At 49.8% G+C, this 19707-nt stretch overlaps 1 protein-coding gene across 2 annotated transcripts; it reads right to left on the bottom strand.

Annotated features, from left to right (window-relative positions):
• Positions 1 to 50: 50 nt before the first annotated feature.
• Positions 51 to 18979, bottom strand: prrc2c (proline-rich coiled-coil 2C). Of its 2 annotated transcripts, none has more exons than XM_052074355.1 (34): positions 18595 to 18979; positions 16793 to 16964; positions 16525 to 16699; positions 16328 to 16437; positions 16086 to 16217; positions 15703 to 16001; positions 15550 to 15629; positions 14461 to 14597; positions 14286 to 14377; positions 13728 to 13895; positions 13028 to 13661; positions 11963 to 12135; positions 11613 to 11874; positions 10963 to 11173; positions 8420 to 10888; positions 8087 to 8244; positions 7864 to 8018; positions 7218 to 7617; positions 7049 to 7134; positions 6585 to 6779; positions 5898 to 6158; positions 5725 to 5817; positions 5379 to 5480; positions 5108 to 5276; positions 4537 to 4749; positions 4337 to 4458; positions 3788 to 3942; positions 3171 to 3402; positions 2973 to 3083; positions 2569 to 2769; positions 2383 to 2483; positions 1999 to 2125; positions 1266 to 1523; positions 51 to 1106 (listed from the first exon to the last, which is right to left on the bottom strand). In XM_052074355.1, exons 2-34 carry the CDS (start codon positions 16908 to 16910, stop codon positions 861 to 863), a joined length of 8445 nt encoding a protein of 2814 aa, XP_051930315.1. In that variant the 5' UTR covers positions 16911 to 16964; positions 18595 to 18979; the 3' UTR covers positions 51 to 860. The 2 variants fall into 2 exon arrangements, with proteins under 2 accessions (XP_051930315.1, XP_051930316.1); XM_052074356.1 differs by having other exon boundaries at positions 4337 to 4449.
• Between the last annotated feature and the right edge of the window lie 728 nt (positions 18980 to 19707).

The following is a 19707-nucleotide window of genomic DNA, read 5'->3' as shown; positions in this document are numbered from 1 at the left end:
ATCTTTTGAAGCCAACGTGCGGACAAAAAACTGATTGCACACTAATCCTCTTAACAGCATTGTATTTTTATTAGTTTCTGTAACCAAACCAAGAGAATGTAAATAAGACCGTACATATTTTAATACAGCGATGTAACCCCTGTACAAGTACAACAAAAATGAAAAGAAAAACATGACACTGCTCCCTGCTCGCGCTCTCTCATTCATCCATCTTCCACTCACTCATCTTCCCAAACTCTTTCTCTGCCTGGAAAGGAAAACAGACGGGCGGCCATTTTGTGTGTCAGGGACCCTCCGATGGAGAAAGGTGAAGAAGAGATCACCACAGCGTGCTCCGCTTCTTTGCTTGGGACAGAAGGCAGACATGGAGAAAATAGGACTGATGCTTCTCAGAGTGTGTGTGTGTGTATGTATGTGTGGGTGTGTGTTTGAGCAATCCTTCCACAATGATCTCCCTGTGCCGTTTTAACCTTTGGCTAAATATACAGGATCGTCCTGTCTCACACACAAACACACGTGCATGAGGAGGTCAATTTTCACATGGGAGTGATGAGAGAATTGTGATTTGAAATGATGCTCGAATGTCAGGATTAGTTTGACCGCGTATCCTCGTCAAGATTGTTTCCATTACAAAAAGTAACAACAACAACAACAAAAACATACTTTCATTCACTACACCGGTCAAACTGATCCTCATAAAAAGAAGGAAAGAAAGGGAGCTGAAGTCAAAAGAAAAAAGCAATAAAAAAGGTGAGCAGCACTCGTCTGTGTGAACCGTTTCCCCAAACACGCGCGCGCGCGCACACACACACGCACAGTTGATAAAAGGCGGCTGGCCAGCTGTTGGGGCTCTCGCGTTTTTACTTGCCCTCCTCTGGCTTGATGGCCTGCGGCTTGATGGGTCCGGTGCGGACGGGCTTGGCCGACGCCAACGAAACTTGGGGTGGTTTGTCGGCGTCTGGGTTGGAATTGGGTGGCGGCAGCTGGGCCATCTGGGGCGGGGCGGCCTCCAGCATCTGAGCCTGCGGCTTGAGCGCCTTGCTAAGCTGCTGCTGCTCTGAGAAGAACTTGTGGGTGGACTGCAGGACCTCGGCGCGCTGCTTGGCCTGAGAAAGGGACCGATGGTAAATCACACCAAAGTACACTACTGCGTCTTTTAAACAAGCTCATCAGATTGCCGCCCCCGCCCCCCGCAGAAAATTAATTCACTGTATTGCTTGTGTTTAAGAAAAAAAAGAGGTAGAGGAGAAAAAAATGCTGCTTACCTTGAGGTCCTGCTCAGCCTTCAGGGCAGCCTGCGTGCCCCTGGGCGGCATGGGGGGCCCACCGGGTCCCCGGGGAGGAGGGTGCTGAGCGTGCTGGGGATGCTGAGGCCTGGGGTGGGGCATCAGGCCGCTGCCCATGCCCATCCCCACATTGGGGGTCATGGGCGGGCCCATGGGCGAGCGCTGCATGCCGCCGCCAAACGAGTTAGTATGAGGCGCCCGTACGAGGGGGGACACCATGTTGGCTTGCGACAGCAGCTGCGAGTACACAAGTGAAAGACTCCATTTTAGAGAACAAGGGGAGTAACGTGACAAGAGGCCATTTTGACTTGAGATCATTTCAGCCCGACTCCGTGGGGTCCACTCAAAGACCAAATTTTGTCTTTGAGAGTTTGTGTGTTAACTACCAAATTCAAAACTCTATACTAGACCAGGAGTCAACAACACAGAGCCTTCGGGCTTGTTCTAAAAATAGATGAATGGCAATGGGACATAGTGATTTCCTAAGAATTACTGTATATACAAGTGCTCATTTGAAATAACTGATTGTGACAGAGGTGAGCGGCGAATTCGATGACTCAAAAACATGAAACGCTTCACTTCTCAGTCTCAGAGCCACTCAACACCTTGTGATGGCACACAAGCGCCTTCTACTGGCCCAAACGTATAACTGCAATCAGTCTGCATTTTTGATGAAAGCTCGTCTTGTAGGTAAGATCTTGCCGTGTCCCACCTGAGGGTTGAACTGGCCGGGGAAGTGCTGAGTCATCCTCATGCTTCCAGAGTTGGGCTGAAACTGCTTCTGGTACAACATGCTGTTCAACTTGGCTGACTGGCTGCTGGGGGAGGTGGAGCTTGCCCTGGATGGAGAATGAAACAGCGTTAACACCAATTCCTAAATCAAGACTCAATGTTTGGACCCCAGCAATAATTTCTCCATGATTTCTTCAAAATCGGTTCGCTTAATTTCCATTGCCCCAAAATGACCACATTTGAGGTTTGGAACGCAAGCTCCATGCTTGAGGATACTTCTGTGTCTTTGCTACCACAAAGGCGTGGGCAGTCTAACTCCAAAATATATTCAGTACATATCTAATGGTGACGAATAGATTTTGACCTATAAGGGCTCGATGTTGGCGTGGTGCTACGGGCGCTGACTGGAGGCGTAACAGGCTTCACATCCATACCGCCGCCAAACAGCTTGAGGTCCATTTCCATCTGCAAAACGTTCCAATTTTAAAATCGAAGCCATACACACACACACAGTCGGAGTGTATCCTCGGTTTCGGATGGTGAATAGTACCTTGCTGGTAGGAGGCTGCATCATGCTGTGGCTGTGACTGTGGCCCATGAGGCCTCGGTACGGCTGGGAGATGGGCGGCTGTCTGCCGATGTTGGGGGGCTGCGGCTGCAGAGGTGTGGGCGGCATCGCCAAGAGGGGCTGCCCGCCGCCCGAGCCGAAGTTGGCCAGAGAGAGCTGGGAACCTGGCAGGGGCACCGTTACCTGCAAGCAAACGTGCTTTCATTGGATCTATTCTTTTGCAAACGCAAACAGGCAAGAGCTGTCAAGTCACATAGGGCAGGTCGAGTCTCATGAATACAAAAACTAAATCCTTCACAAGATTCAGCCAATCTGGTCCCGAGTCATAAAACTGGCATTTGCCCACCTCGGCACAATACTTGTGGTCCCTTTCTATTCTCCTTTACCTGCTGCATGGCAGAGCTTGGAGACTGGGTGTTGCTGTAGTAACTGCTTTGACCATGTTGCTGCACCTGCCCCGAGTACATGTTGGAATGCTGACTCATCCCCTGACGGGCCTAAAACCCACACAACACATCACAGTAACATGTCTGTATTTCCGCCCCCCCCCCCAATCCAACGGTCACGTGTGAGGATGTCAATACCTGCAGCAGGTGGGTGTCAATGAGCTGGGAGCCCCCCATGCCAGACGGCTGGTTGAGCTGCGGCTCAAACAGGATGGGGATGTGCTGGGTGGAGGAGGGCTGCTGGTAGGCCAAGCTGGACTGCGGCTTGCCCAGCTCGGGCGCCTGCACGCCCGGGTAACTGTGCAGCGAGGGCCCCGACAGCATCATGGAGGGCTGCGACAGGCTGCTCTGCATGAACGCCTGCTGAGACCTGAAGCAACGCAACAACACTTGGGAAGTTTACATAACACCCATCACCTGTCACGGGTGGGACATGTGACTTTTGTCAAACGACGCAACTTTTTTTTGTTGCCAACGATGGTCGCGCTGTCAGACTAATATCCGTCAATTATTGGAAAGGGCGAGACGTCACACTACAAGTCCGTTACCGACCTTAGCGTGCGCAAACGTAATCAATTCAGAACATCGACACAGATCCATTGGAGATGCGGGACAAGAAGCTCAATTCGACTATCCCGAATACCAAGTCCATGTCAAGACTTTCTGAAGTTTCAGCTAACAAAGTCCCAAGTCCTGAAATTGGCCCATTAAGTCCGATTCCTCTCGTGACATCACCTGACAACAATGTGCAGTACCTGTACGGCTGCAGCGAGGAGCTGAACAGGTCCTGGGGCTGCGAGACTGGAGGACCGGCGCCGAGTCCCAGTTGGGCCTGGTGCGTGTGTTGGTGCTGGGGCTGCCCTTGTAGCGGAGCGTAGATCGGGATCGGTATCTGCTGCACTGCTGTTGGCTGAAATCAAGACAGACGGCATTCTGGGTGGGTCTTTGTTTTGCGGCTGCCCCGATGTAGGATATTTTAAGGTTACCGATGACATGAGAATACGTGGCACAAAAAGCACTCTCAGTTACTCGGGGGTACTGTCTGACATATATACATTCGGTGTGTGCATCGAAGCTTAGCGGGACATGTTTTGTTCTTCGAGTCCCTGTGCTCATTGACAAAGAAATGACCATGAAATTGTAGTCGCCATGGTGGAGGTAAGGTTACTGCAATTGAAATCCAACTCTGCAGCGCAATAAAAGGTGACGATAGTCAATTACAGTAAACTGACGGAACAAGAGTCAGACGGAACTACGTCGCCGCGCGGTACTTGATGTAAACCGGAGTCGACGACTTTGCTAACCTGCGAGAGGCCAGGCTGAAAGCCTTGCTGCTGCGCCAAAGAGGGAGGAGCCAAGCGAGGGTGTGGGGTGCTGAAAAGATGGCTAGTGTCCATGTAGAAGGACGGAATCTGAGCTGCAGAACCTGGATAAATGGCTAATAGTTAAAAAAAAAAAAAAAGAAGAAAAAGTGGAGGCTCTCTCCGTAGCGCGTCGGTCTCACCTGCTGCAGACTGAGACACATAAACCTGTGGGGTCTGCTGCTGCTGGGGCAGCAGTGGGGGCACACAGCCCAGTTGGGAAAAGCCGCCGACGGTACCACCGGAGGTCAAGCTCCCACTCTGCAGCTGCTGGGGCTTCACCTTGCAGATGTTGGGGGGATCCGAGGCCGTGGTGGTCTTGGTGCTGAGGGACGATGTCGTGTAGGTGCCCGAACCTGTATGACGGGGGAAGTGGCACAAATTTTAAAATGAACAAATTAGACAGTTGCGGAGACTTGCCTGAAAATTGTGAATAAGCATATTCGCAAATAGGCGGGCTTTCACTTTAGAATTCAATCCACAGCTCTTCAAGCATTCAGAATTTTACATTTTTAACATTTAATGCTAGTGTGAGAGCAACGCAGTTCAACCAACTACTGTTCGTCAGCTTGGTTGCATCTGAAACAGCCCCACGGTTACTCTGGCAACACCCTGTCCCACCTTAATGACGACAGAACAATCAAAAAGGATCCACTGGTGTGCCCGGGAGACTTTTGGGGGGGGGGGGGGGGGGTCGATTTCGGCGTCGGTTACCGGAAAGCGATGTGCTGGGGGTGACGGAGGCCACGGGGATCTGTGGCATGGACGCTGAGGAGAATGAGTACGAAGATGCGCAGGAGGTGATGGGTGAGGAAGAGGTGGTGACCGGGGAGTTTTTCTCCAGGCTTGGCGAGTTCTCCCACGCTTTGCGAGCAGACTCCATCTGAAGCACCAAAAAAAAAAGAGGGGCAACACAATTTTTGAAGAGCTTCCTGCTTTTTAATCGGGGTTCCTGACATCATAATGCGATGACGAGTGTGTATACCTTTAGTGTTAAGTCAACGGTGGCGGGGGAGACGGTGCTGAGAGGGGAGTTCTGCTGCAAGGTCTCTCGTCGAGGAAGCGGTAATGAGTGTGGTAGTGCCACCTGAGAGGAACCCAGAAAAACAACGTTGTAACACCAATTTAACATGACACATTTTCTATCACGTATTAACGTGACCAAGGTGGCCACCCTTTTTGAGCCACATTTAGACCAGTGGCAGGGAAGTCAACAAGCCCCCTGCCCGACCCCAAAAAGTATCAATTCCAAAAAATTTAATACATGGACACAGCCTACTCCATTTCGATGTATGGTTGTCCCTGGGTAAAAAGGTTACATGGACACTCACGTTGGCGACCAGACTCTCTTCCATTTTATTGTTTCCAGTTGGAACACTGTCAGCGAGCGAGGAAGAGGGTGTGGTGTAGTCTGTAACAGATTCCTGAGAACGAAAAACGCACCGCAAACTTTTCAGCTACAGCTCAACAAAGCACAAGCCGAGAGAGATTGTAGAAATATTACCTTGGAGTTGCTGGTGTACTCTGCCGAAGGCACCGTGATCATACCCTCGATGTCTCCGCCCAGCTCGGCGACCGCCGCGTCACTGGTGGGGGGACTGGATGCGGCAACCCTGCTGACGACACCTCCTCCGGGCACTCCCGCCTCCATCCCCTCACCCTCGCCTCCTCGGGCGTCTTTTGCCTTGCGGTTCTTCAAGGAGCGCTCTTTGCCAATCGGACCTGGCTTGTACTCCTTGGTTTCGACTGGCTCCATGTTGGGGAGCTGAAGTAACCCATCGATTTGGACAGTTAGATTAGGCTAGCCAGACCTTTATTTTTTTTTTTGGAATGATATTAATCGACAACTTGTCAAACTCATTTTATATACCAGAAATATCACCTTTCCATAAACAGAATTAAAGATATATTTTTTGTCCCACACTGCTTTTATTTGACCGATTACTTACTAGATTAGAATTCCTGTTAATCCCCACTCAATGCTGCGCTTTTTGGTTGTACTTTCTTGGTCACAGTATTAAATCAATACAAGAATATGGGTGCGAATATTGCTGCTGTGACAATTTAAGTTCCCTCGTGGAAAATGATGCATTTAATGTCAGTGACAAATGGAGGGATAGCAACTATTTGAAAGAATGTGCTCAACAGGACAAAATTCCTTTTCACAAATCTTATCCGCACAGATGGTTACCTTCTGTGTTTTGATGGGTCCAGCACGAGGTTGTTTCTGTCTTTGTTCTTTAGGGGCAGGAAGCTTGTTGTCTGTGGTGGTCTCGAGCAATGTGGGAACGCCGTCGCTGTCCGTACTGCCTGCGGACGACGGCGCCCCGAACTGAATACTGTCGATGGCCAACTCCACGCCACCCTCTGCACCAGATTTCCCGCCCTGACAGAAAAAAATAGGCAGACAGCAACATTGCATTTTAGGGGGGTTGCCATGTTTGTATCCCCCCACCCAACACACACAAAGGCCCACTTCCTTGAAAATACAAATTTTCAAATGTAAACAGGCATGATTGGACAAGTCACTTGGAGCCTTTTATCAGTATCAGAATTCCCAAAATTGGTGACTGAAGTCTAACACCGAAGTCTCACGACTATCGGAACTACAGGTGCAGAGGAGGAAAGGTTGACTCAACGGTACGCCAAACCAACCTCAGAGGAGACTGTGCCGGTAAAGGAGGTCAGAGGTTTGTTCCAGGCACTCACAGAAGGAGGCTGAGGAGGGCTGATGGGACCCACTGCCAAGAAAATTAAGAGTGATGACCTGAGCACAGCAGTCAAGATTTTTTTAAAACAAGCAGCAGAGGTGTCAACAACGTACGCTTTTTGACATCGGGGAGGCCAGCCGGGGCAGCTACTTTCTTCTCCCAAAGCTCGGTACCCAGATTGCCGTGCGTTTGCGCGTTGGCTGTGGTGGGGGGTAGGCTCTTTGAGGTAAATTCCACAGTTGCGGCCGGCACGGAGGGCACCGTTCCTTCCAGGGTTTGGGGTGATGCGGCTGGCTGAGCGGGCGCGAGGTGAGGGTGCTGGGGGGCGGAGATGGCAGGTTGTTGCTGGACTTGAGGGGTGGATGCTGGCGCTGCGGGTTGAGATTGTGAGGAGGCCTGGTGCTGTTGCGGTTGCGGTTGTTGCTGCTGTGAGGATTGCTTTTTAGCAAATCTTGGCGGCAACTTTCCCCCGCCACCTCTGCTCTTGTCGCCGGAACCTTTTTTACCCCAATTCTGAAAGCACAGCATCAGTATGATAATGACAGAATACACATCAGATGTTGAAAACACACACAAGACTGTGCTTTTGTTATTTCTATACTGGATCAAAATTAATCAGGTGAAAAAGTACGGGGCTGGGGCAAATCACCAATTCAGGCATTTTGAGGGAATCCCAATAAGGTGAATAATTCATCGAAACAATAATGAAGAGCGAGAGCGCCTTCACACAATCGAATTAGAATATCTCCGTCTTCCTACCTGAGTAGTTTGCTCTTCCTTCTTCCGCTTCTCCTCATCCTGGAGGCGTTTTTGTTGCTTGCGCGAGACCACTTCCGTGAATCCGTCGTCATTGGTGCTGGACTGCGGGTCATCTGTAGTGGTGACCTCAGGGTGGTCGTCGATGATGACCACGCCTAGGACAATAGACATTTGTATTTATGTTTTTTTTTCTTTAAAGGGGAAAAAAAACTTGCTGACTCACTGGCGTAATTGTTGAGGTCAAACTGCGAGAGCGCATTCTCTTTGGGCTTCTTGACAGCCAGCTTGACCTCATCTTTGCGTCGTCCGGCCTGATCTTTGGCAGACCTCGACGATCCAGAGGCTGATGCGGTTCCATCAGAGCTTTGCTGAAGGCCAAGGCTGAATTAAAAAAAAAAAGGAATTAGGAAGTGAACATGTGCACTGAAGTTTCAACAATGAATACGTTTACATAAAAACCTGATGAGGCATGCCCAGAAGCCGCAATTTTTTTTTTTTTGGTCTCGCTGCCTCAGTATGAGCCAGGAAAATCCGGTGGGCACGACTGCAAACTCACCCTTTGCGGCCACCTTTGGCACCCCCTCTTCTGTCCCCCTTGGGCCCACCATAGCTGCGACCTGGTTTGGCCCCACTGTTGCCTCTTCGGTTCTGTCGCTCAATCGGCCTCTGGCTGGAGAAGCTTCTCTTGCCAGCAGCGGCTCCATCTCGCTTGGGTGAGATGACTCCCTCTGGGGGGCTTTTACTCGGAGTCAGAGAGCGTTGAAGGGGCGCAGCCGACGGCGTGGCTGTCGCGTTGCTGGCGGACTCCTGTGCTCCCCGCCTCTCCTCCCGCTCTCTCCTCTCATTGAAGTCGCTGCTCTCGGAGGCCGTCTCCCATTCCTCGTTGGCTTGATCAGACGAATTCTGGTTGGACAAGTCGGGGGACTTTGTCCCAACTGCAGCGACGGCGGCGGGGGCACCGCCCGTCTCGGTGAAGGGCCCATCGTGGGGAGTAGGGAGGTTGTGTGTAGCCGCCGGGGATGCTGCTTCTGCAGGGACAGTCACGGGAGTTCCTGGTGCTCTCGATAAGGTCGGAGAGACGGATGCAGGTGCAGACATGGCGGCTGTAGCAGGAGCAGGCACAGGGGGTAGAGACACAGGGCAACTTGGGCCTGGATTGCCACTCGTCAGCACTGCAGCCTCACGTTCCTTTAGCCGACGGAAGCGAGGAGGTTTATCTTGCCTTGGGGGTCTTGCCGGTCTGGATCGGCGAGGTCGTTCTCTGCTGCTCTGAGGGCCGCCGTCCATGAATTTCTTGCCGTCAGATCTCGGTGGCCGTCGATCCGACGGCGGATGATCGTATCTTGATGTGGACTCCATGTCCTCGGGTCTGAATGTCTCCATGGGCTTGGAAGGCCACTGAGATGAGGATTCTCTGGCTGGTCTTCTAAGAGGGGCAGAGCGAGGGGCTCCACGATCCCTGGCTCCACCTCGTCTACTATACAACCCACCTCTTCCCCGCCGAGAAGGCTCTCCTTTAGGTAGAAACCCTGGTTTGGGCCTGCCTTCATCATCTAATCTCGATCCCACTTTATCCGCCATGTGCGGTGGTCCAAAGCCTGGCTTGTGGAGGCCAGAACGCATCTCACCGGGGAAATCACGTCGAAGAGGGCGGCTCGGCTTGGCGCTGGGCTCGCGATCAGATGGCCCGGTATCACTGGCGGACTCCCTTCCACCCTCGCTTTCGGAGTCCGTGTCCGAGCCGCGTCGGCGCCTGCGCTTTGGTATAACCTCAAAGTCAGAGCTCTCGCTGCGCGTCTCGCTTTCCTCCCTGTTACGGAAGGCCACCGCTCCAGAAGCTAGATCTGAGCGGGACCGGGGTTCTCTGTGAGGGTACTCTCGGCTCCGACCACGACCTCCTCTTCCTCGGCCACTGTACGTCCCACGGAAGCTCCGCCCTCTGGAGTAATATTCTCCTCGACCGCGACCTTTGAAATTGGCGTCGACCGGCCACTCTCTGTCTCTCTCCCTGTCCATTTCTTTGTCGCGCTCACGGTCACGTTCCCTCTCCTCGCGTCTGTAGTTGCGGAGAGCGATATTTGACTCCTTTCTGATGGGCAGTTTTGGTTCTGGGTGCTTTTCATTAGCGGGTGGTTTTTCAGCCTTATCCTCCTGAGAGGAAGACGTGGGAACCCCAGAAGATGTTAAGGACTCTCGGGCTTTAGCAAGGCCAATCGGTGATTCTTCAGCCTCAGCAGCTTCCTTCTTGCATTCGCCTTGTGCTTTGGAGCCTTCAGATGTTGCCGTAGCTACGGCAGCAGCGGCGGCGGCAACCGCAGCAGCAGAGACAGCAGCAGCCACGGAGGGAGTTTTGGAGCACTGGTCCTTTTTAGTCCTGTCCCCCCTTTCTCCTCTCTCGTGACGCTTTTCTCTCTCTTCTCTTTGCTCTCGCTCTTCTTTCATATCTCTCAGAACAGGCTTCTTGATCGGTCCAGATCTGCGGAGGGGTCTCTCTCCCCCAGGTCCTTCTCTGCGACCGGGCCTCCCACCCCAGCGTAGCTCAGCCTTCTGCTTGCTGGGAACAGGTAGAGGCAACTTCTCCGGTTTGTGTAGCCCGTCGGCGGGTGGTGTGGCCCTGTTGTTGGTCAACGTGGCGGGTGTGAAGAGTTCGTTCTGAGGCTTTTCGATGGCCCGGTCGCCTGAGTCCTGCAGTTCTAGTGCTTTGCTTCCCAGTGGTAGCCCATCAAACCTGGGCTCATCGAGCTTAAGCGAGTGACAGGAGCCCTGGGAGACGCTTCTCTGTAGCATAGCTTTTCCTAGTGCTTCAACTTCTTCCCCACTCGGCAGCCCAGACTCATCGGGGTCGAAGCTGGAGGTGGCGGGAACCCGGTCTATAGATCCGGGCACATCATCCAGGCTCTGTGAAAAGGCTGGTATGGGTTCAGGTGGGTCCCTAAAGAAGTTATTCTTGCGGGAGTCCAATGCGCTGTGCTCCTGCGGATACAATGACGGTAGACCCCTTTCCAAATCTAAACCAGAATCAATCCTAAAAATGAGAGAAACACACGGTTAGACATAAGTACATGAAAGTTGAATGGTTCTCTTATTTTCTTTGGTTACCTCGGCTCCTTGCTCTCATCGCGCCCTTTCGGAGGAGTTACAGACGGCAGTGGTTCCGACGGTGGGTATGGGTCGGAGCCCCACACCATCCTTGAATCAGGCGGCAGGCCATGGTCGCGGATGGGTCGAGTCAAGTGGTCAAAGGAGTCGGAGCTGGAGCTTGAATTGTCTCCCGGCTCTCTGCGTGCAATTTGCTTCGGCGGGATCCTCCCTGGAGAGGTCCAGGAGGGAGAAAATGATTTTGCAGTTTGCTTAAAAGAGTCATGTGAAAATAGCATTGTGCGTAGAAATACTTTGATCTCTGGAGCGCTTGTCAGTCAATTGAATGTAAAATTATTTAGGGAGGAGGTTTTACAGCCAAGTTGTGGCTTGGCGCCCCTCATTTGGAATACAGATGCTCTGGCCTCAATGTCTCTAATCACTGCGCTAAAAGTCTTTTTTTGCTAGTCGCTTTTCTTTAAAAACAGTCTCTGGAGGGCGTTTGTACATTTTAATAGTTCACTGTAACCATTTCTAATAAAAATGGCGATGGATAATAGAGTATGAACATTTATAGACGTAATACAGTACAAACATGACAACTACAAATATGTGTATAGAAAGAAAAAATGAGTAGGGCTCACAGAGGGAGGATGTTAACTCAAAGTTACCAGTGTGAATGTTGGTCGGCATGTCCATGGGTGGGCGCCCGGACATCATGCGAGGGTCCATATAGGACTGCATCATGATCCAGCGGGGGTCAAAGCCCATGGAGGCCAGGTGCTGGTGATGGGGTCCGATGGGTTGATACATTGAGCGGTGTTGCTGTGGTTGTTGGGTAGCTGGAACTCCACCACTACCCGATGGCGACACGGAGCCTCCACTTTGTTGTTGCTGCTGCTGCTGTTGCCAATGCTGCTGCTTCATTTGCTCCTGAGACCAATAAAGAAAACAAATCCAGTTTTGATTGTCATTTGATGATACTCTTGCTAAAGAAAACCGATTTAGATTTTTATTTTACCTGTTGTCTGAGGAAACGAGGTGGCAGGGATTTTTGAAACTGTTTGGAGTAGCCGGAGGTGAGGGAAGGGCGCATAGCAGCGGTGACCTCTCCCTCTAGCAGCGGAGGTGCAATGGCTACATCTTCACCGCTGGGGGTGTCCATGTGAGGCAGTGACAGGTGCGCTTCTTCCACTATAAAAAGAAAGCCGCAAAATAAAAAATGTAAACCTCACAGTAAGGTGAAGTGTGAGGTGGTCTGGCTTATTGTGATGTTTTTTACTGCAGCCTTAAGCAGTAGTGAACAGGCCCCTTTACACTACCATGTTTAGTCCACATTTGATGCCGCAGGCACAGAAGCCTGGCAATCTAACATCTTTTGAAAAATGATCCTGAAACTATGCCATAGGAAATGATCCGTTTCACTTAATTGGCTCGAAAATTACTTACCAAAGATATCTTTGTCCATGTATCTTTGCCAGCAACATAGTGGCAAACAGAGTGATTTTGCATTCGTGTTCCACTTGATGTCAGACTATATAATTAATCATCAATATTCAAGAAGACATACAGTACATTGTTTTAGTTTGGTGGTGTGCGGTGGCATTTTTCTCATGTAGACTATTTGCTTGGACTCCACGGCTTGAAAAATCCATCTAGGGCAGTGATTTTTCAACCAGTGTACTGCAAGAGAGCACGAGTTGTGCCGTGGGAAATTAGCCGATGAAATGTGTCTCGGCTCAGTAAAAGGCTGGAAAACAAAAGGATAAGTGCGTCCAATTGGGGCTAAGTACTAACTGTTTGTCAAAGTATGAGCTGTGAAATTGGCCCAAAACACTTGCTTCAAATCAAAATGGTTCGGGTTCCATTTTGTGCATGATTTTTGAAACCTTTTTTCATACATCCTCTTTTGATTGACATGCACCCAATTTTGAGTCCGTCAGTGAAACTGGTGTCAGGGGAAAATTCTTTCCGACTTTCCAGGGGATGCCAAAGAGTAAGTTTTGGAAGATATTGTCCCGCTACCCTATAATGCATCAATTTTCACAGTCTGACTTGCACTAACATTGATGCACTTTGCTCTCACCTCTGTTGTCCTCCATGTTGAAATAGTCTCGGATAGGCACTGTTGTCCGTTCAGCTTGGTTCTCGTCGACAAGCGGTTCGACCTCTGCCAAGGTGCTGTCGGCTTCGGTCTGAGGTTCGGGGGCTGAGACCACATGCACAGGGGAGATGGGACGATGAGGTAGGGGTACCTCCGCCTTGTCCTCTTCCTCTGTGTTTGGTTCGACTTGCTCTAGCTTGACTGCCGTCTCGTCCCGGTCTGCCCTCTCGGGTAGATGAGTTTGTACCACAGAGGCCTGTTGCTGTAAAACTGCAACTGAGGGTGCAGGACTCGTTGCGGGATCAGGCGCTGACTGAATTTCCTCTTTGGGAGCTTGCGCCTCATCGCATGAGGTCTGAGGCAAAGTAGCTTGAACCTCGGTCATTTGGCGATGTTTTTCATTGAGTCGTTTTAGTTTTTCGGCGCACGCGGCGAGTCGCTGCTCTTCCATCCTCCGCTCCTCTTCCTCTCTCCTGCGCCGCGCGCGTTCCACGGCTTCGGAAACCTCTGATGACTTCTTGCGTTTCTGCCGCCAAGCCTCCGAGTCCTCGTCTGCGGGCGCGACTGCTGGTTTGCTGCCGCGCGGAGCGCCGCCACTACTTGCGCGAGAGCCGCCCTAGGGAACACATACAACAGCAGATATTGATTATGCGATTTAAGCATGCAAGCAATGCATTACTACCTGGTAGTCTTGCAGGGTAGCCGTTTTGTTGTAGTGGGCCGCGCTGCCGGGCGACGGCGCTCTGGGATCGGCACTATCTGCCCATGATGTTTTACCACCTCCGTGCTCCTCTGAACTATCCTGACCATCTGGAGGACGCGATCGCATACGCTCCACTTTACCCATCCACTCCCTGGGGGGGGGGAAAAAAATAGACATTCTTTTCTTCTGGCTGCTCAAACAAGTATTTGCTTGAAAGTGAACAGTGCATCGCCGCGCAGCGCCAAGGAATTTTGCCCAACAACTTGATAACAATACAACTTTAATTAAAAAGCGCTTTCAAATGGCAAAGAGCAGTTAAGGGACAATCAACAATGCGGTACAATGGCTGACGGGCACTCGGCATTCTGTAAATGACGTCACTCGCCAGTGATTGTCGAACAAAAGCATTTTCGTTAACTCATTCACTCCCAAAGACGTTTTTAAACGTCTTTTCAAACTTGGTCTAGAATTGGCTGGTACTGAATGAGTTAATACCCAGTAAATCATGAGGAAACTGATGCAACACTTCCAAAACACTTGCCAGTTTTCGCATTTTTCTTTAGCAGCGTGGTTCTCCTCATCATCACTGAAGTTGAGCTTCTCCGTATAGTCCACCTCCATCTGCGCTCCTGGAACGTGGCGTGAATGCTAAATGTTAAGTAGGGCCAGGACATGAGGACACGATGTATTCAAATGCATTGCTTTTACTGACCGGCCCAGCCTTCATCAGTATCGGTGTCCAAGTTGTCCAGCTCTTTGAGCTCCGTTGCGCTAACGATCGAAGGTCGGTCTGGGTCCTGGAGCCACGCTTGGGGTGGTGGCTGCTGCGGTCGTGCTGAGCGAGGAGCCCTGAAGGGAAATTGTTAATTCAAGTTACCATATCGACAAGAACAACTCACTCCTATTCGAGAACTGTTCAGAAATTAAAACTGAGCAGTGATGAACGGGGCCTCGGCCATGCTCAAAGCGATCATACTTTGACGCCAAGCACTGCCCACGTTTGATGACATACAGTAGGCAGAAAAAGAGCTTAGCAAATTTAGCATCAACAAGCTGTCTGGGATATCGGCTTTTGTTTGGGGCTCATTTCGGAAAATTTCCTAATTGGAGCTTGTTGAAATGGCACCAAGGTGGACTAGTGGTTAAACCAGACCCGGGCAATGTCGAGCCCTGGGGGTCGCACATCCAGCCCCGCTCCCATTCCCAGATTTGACTCTCACAATGACAATGAAGTCAAAGTATAATGTAAACTGTGAAGTGCTTTTATTTTGAAAGTAGTTTTTATTTTTCTGTGAACACAAGTATGAGCAACAGCGACAAATTGGCGAGCTTTCGCTTTATTTAGCGACTTTTCCGACCACCCTGGCACTTTTCTGGGGGGGGGGGGGTCATTTCCTGATTATAACAATACACACACCATGTCTCCCCACAGAGTAATTCATTAAAACAATATGCTTCTTCTAAATACATTAAAAATAACAGAATAAAGTTGAGGTCAGCATGATGGCTTGGCCCTCGTTTAGCGTTCCAGTTTTTCACATGGCCCCTTTGCAAAATGAATAGCCCACACCAAATCAAACAGACAGATATGCTCTCCACTACTTCAAACCACAAGAGTCGAGTTGACCGGGATAATCGGGAGACAAATGCTTGAAATTTTTGGGGAGGAGTTTTCAGTTTTCGGTCATGGTAAGGCCTCGCAAAAAACGATTCATTTATCACAGCATGAGTAACAGTGACTCTAAAATGGCTTTCACAAAAATGAAAATGAAAGAACACCACCTTTCACGAGGGAACCCACCTGACGCCATCTTGCGCCAAAGTGTATCGGATGTTGGCTTGCCTCGGCCCTTGTGACACTTGAGGATAAGCATGAAACATCTGAAACAGGAAAAATACGACAAAGGTGAGACAGAACCGGCAGAATGGTTTAGCGTTGCCGTACCAGACGTACATAGGGTGGCATCATGCTCCTGAAGGTGGGGTCAAAGTGGGAATGCACGCCCACAGGTGGCTGCTGACCCCCATTAAGTTTAGGCAGAGAGGGGCCGGAGGGCTGCAGTTTGTCCCTGCCATCCCTCTTTTCCCTCTGGCTATCAGCGGCGTTGTTTCGGCCGGCCTCGTCGGAATCCTCTTGCGTCGAGGAGGCATCGGGGCCGGCACTTCCCTCCTCTGGGGGCCTGTTGTCCATTTCAGAGGGGCTAGACGCGGTGTTCAAATTTCTCCCGCCACCTTCACGCCAACTGCCAACATCTGACAAAGCGAACGTTTTATTAGGCAGCCTGTGACACCAAACAAACAAGAAGCGACATCTAAAATGCACAGCCGCGGCCATACTTTGAGGTCTGAGGCTGGGGCCCGGTCCGTACGGCTCCTCGTCCTCCTCGTGCTGGCCGTCTTTCTCCCCATCGCTGGCGGCATGCAAGCTGGGGAATTCCTGATGGAAGTGGCTGCTCACGCGAGGAGCTCCTATGTCATCACAATAAACATTATAAATACCATTAAAAATAGATTTAACGGGGATATATTACGAAAATGTACTTTTTAATGGTTTGTATACAAATAATTGGCTCTGTTACCATCTAACTGCGTCTGCTTGCTATTCGCCCATGAGCGGCTTCCCGCCGTGGGAGCCTCTTGAGGCGGGACTACTGCTGGTTTGACTTGGGGTGGGGGTGTTTCTTGTTGCCTGGGGTAGAAATTCAAAATTCAAGGCAAAAGTTTCCAAAGACAAACTTTTCAAAGTACCCTTGAAAATGAAAAGTGAAGATGCTACCTCTCGTCTCCTGCCTCGGTCCGGGATGCCCAGCCGCTGCCGTCCTTGGGGACAATGTTAACGTTTGGGTCGTTGCCCTTGTTCTCCGCTTTCAGACTGGGCAAGTTGGCTGGAGGGGGCATGCGCCTGCTGGCAGCAACTTTACCCAAACTTTGTAGCCCATGTCTAGCAGCAACTGGTGCACAAAGGAGGAGGCCATTAGAGTTTTCGACAGTCATACAGGCAAAAGAGCCTGCGGCGTGGAAGGAGGCGCAAGGCAAGGTCCTACCTGCAGTCTTCTGGGTTTCCAAAGACTTGCCCTTGTAGGTGTTGAAGAGGCTAAGGGTCGCATACTTGGTTTTGCCGCCATCCTTTGCCTTGGTGCTCTGCCCTGACTTCTCGGACATTTCGCTGGAAACTCATTGAGTCTGGTCCTTTGGCCTAGCCACCGGAACCAGCTCCTAAGAAAATAAGGCAGAATTACTTTTTTTTTTTAAATGACAATCACAGGGATGGCAATGGCTAGTGATGAAAAAAGTGAAAGGGGCGTGGCCTGGAAGGGGAGACCAATCACAACATGTAAGACATCATACACGTCCAATCGCAGGGTTGTTTACAATCGGAAGATGGAAAGACGAATCGGGAGAGCTCGTGAAAACTCGACGATAAGGTACCTGACACCCACTAAAATTTTCTCAGCGGATTTAACCGATTCACAAAAATGATCAATTTAAGAAATAAAACGGCGGATTTCCGGGTATCTGCGGAAAACTGCCATCCCTGCAATCAAACAACACTTTAGAAAACCTAGTTCTTGGAAATATGGTTGTGTGAGCTATGCTGTACTGGGCAGTCTGAGTACACCACACCCTCCATTGTTATGCATGTCCTTTCTCATGTCTTAAACATAGTTAAGGTTTTAAATGTGTAATAAGTGGCGGCAGTGAGAAATAGCTTTGAATCTAAGTCACACACATACGCAGGTAATTTATTATTTACCGGTCAGCTGCAGTGTGTGTCGTTGACATCACTTCAAGTAATAAAGGAAAGCTTTTCCGATAATTAGACACCGACTTAAGTGGGTCGCCCTTGATTCGTTTTTTATTTTAACCCTGAAGGTTTATCAGTGTGTTTTGAAGACTATCTTGGATTCTTTTTTTTCCCCCTATGGCCATCAATTATGGATTTTATACTCTGAACATTCTAACATTTATCTGATAACATTACATCACTCATTTCATTCCAATCACTCATCTCCTTTTGACTTTATCCTGATAACATTACAACATCTCATATCGTGACTGGCAGTTTATCAGGTAAAACACTGCTTCAAATTGTGACAATCAAATATTATTCTCAATAATTTGTTTTACTAACATTACAACTTGCAACATGAAGACTTTACAACTTTATGACTTTGATCTCATTGTGTCATTTTACCTTTATTTGGCCTAAGTTGTCACTTAGTGATTGAGTGACCAATCAATCAGTAAGCATTAAGATTCCTTCCTCACGTTCAACTACCGACACGCTCAACGCCTCATTGTCAAAGTGACATCGACAGGGACCCTCCCCATTCCAGCCCACACATTCCTTCTCTCCTTTGAAAGTCATTCGCCTGCAAGGCAATCCGTTACAATGGACTGACCCCATAAGATGGCGGCGGCGATGAAATAAAAAGATGCATTTTTAACGTTGTGGTTCGTTGTGTTCGTGGGCTCAACAGCTAGCCTAGCCGCCACCACCGGTTGCGGGTCAGTGTCTTATGCCGGTGCACGGCGCAGGCCCTCCCGGCTAAAATCACAACCTTGTGGGTAGGCAGTTAAGGCACGGAAAACTGACACGTTATGATTGTTTGTGCAAAACTGACCAGATTTGTTGGATAATATGAATTATGTGAGGGCGAGTGGTGTAGTTTGAGAACAGGCCGCCAACGTTTGACTGGTTGAACGTGGTTTAGCTTCTCACGAATCGCCATCACATCCTCGTTGAGCCCCTAACCAGTGACCGAAAGCGTGCTAGCAGCGGCAAGCTAACACTTACTGGGGGGGAAAACACTTCACAATTTGCATTCGGCCGCGGTAGTCTTACCTGCCAGTGCCGGTGCTTGCTTTTGTCCTTTTTACTTTTTGGGGGGTTTAATCCGACTTTTAATGCTCGCGGCGGCGGGGCGAGTTTTGGATATCTCGCCGGCGGATTACAAAAGCTGGTTACCCCCGCTGCGGCTAGTTAGCTCGCTCGGCTCGTCGGTTGTGACGGCGTCCGAGTCCACGTCCGCGTTTCGCAGACCAAACTGTCTTGGTGGCTTCGGGCTTCTCTCGGGGTAGCCGGTACGACGTCGTCCGGTGGGACTCTCTGATGCGTCCACGCCCGTTTTTCGGGAAGCAAGAGCGTTGTGCTAAGATGAGTGAGCAGTGAGGCCCAGCTCTCGCCGCGACCCGTCGCACAATCAAAGATGGAAGCTCGACGGTTGCCAGATTTAAGTAATCGTATCCACCGCCGCCACCTCCTCTCTCTCTCTCTCCCTCTCTCTTTCTCTCCCTCACTCTCTCTCGTTTTCTCTCTCTCTCTCTGTCTAACTCTCTCTCTCTCCTTCTATCCCTCTCTCTCACAACTGTCTCTCTGTGGAGGTTGGATTCTAAAAGTAAAAACTTTTCGAATACATACTTTGTTACTTTTGGCTATTCTAATTATGTCAGGTAAGGCAAACGTACCATTTGTGTGTTATTTTTAAACTGTAATCAAATTTCAAGTTGGACAATGATTTTAAACTGGACTGCCAAATTGGTACTGTTAAATATTTTTTTCATCTTAAACTGCTGGCAAACTAAAGCCTGTCCTTTCTCAACAACAATCCCTATGGATATGAAAAGTACTCAAATATTTACTAAGATAAGATATGCTTTATTCGTCCCACACTGGGGAAATTTGTAGCCTCCAGCAGCAAGAATGTATGTAGAAAGAAGAAACTATCAAACATAATATCTAAATGAAACTTAAATGTGAAATCTATCAAAAAACAAGTTTTCAAACAGTTATAAAAGTCATCATTCCAAAAAGTATTCAGGTATGCAATAAGGTGTATGGCAATAATGGGGCAAAATGTGGATAGAACACATTCGAGGTGATAGTAGCGTTTCCCTCACAAGGTGGAGTCAAAAAGTCGCCTGGGGTGAGGAAAGGACTTTCTCGGTCTGTCAGTGG

The sequence above is a fragment of the Hippocampus zosterae genome, chromosome 8 (genome assembly GCF_025434085.1).
Source record: "Hippocampus zosterae strain Florida chromosome 8, ASM2543408v3, whole genome shotgun sequence".
In the NCBI taxonomy this organism is placed as follows: domain Eukaryota; kingdom Metazoa; phylum Chordata; class Actinopteri; order Syngnathiformes; family Syngnathidae; genus Hippocampus; species Hippocampus zosterae.
Note: the sequence above shows the minus strand (reverse complement) of the source record. Positions and strands in the feature narration are given on the sequence as shown.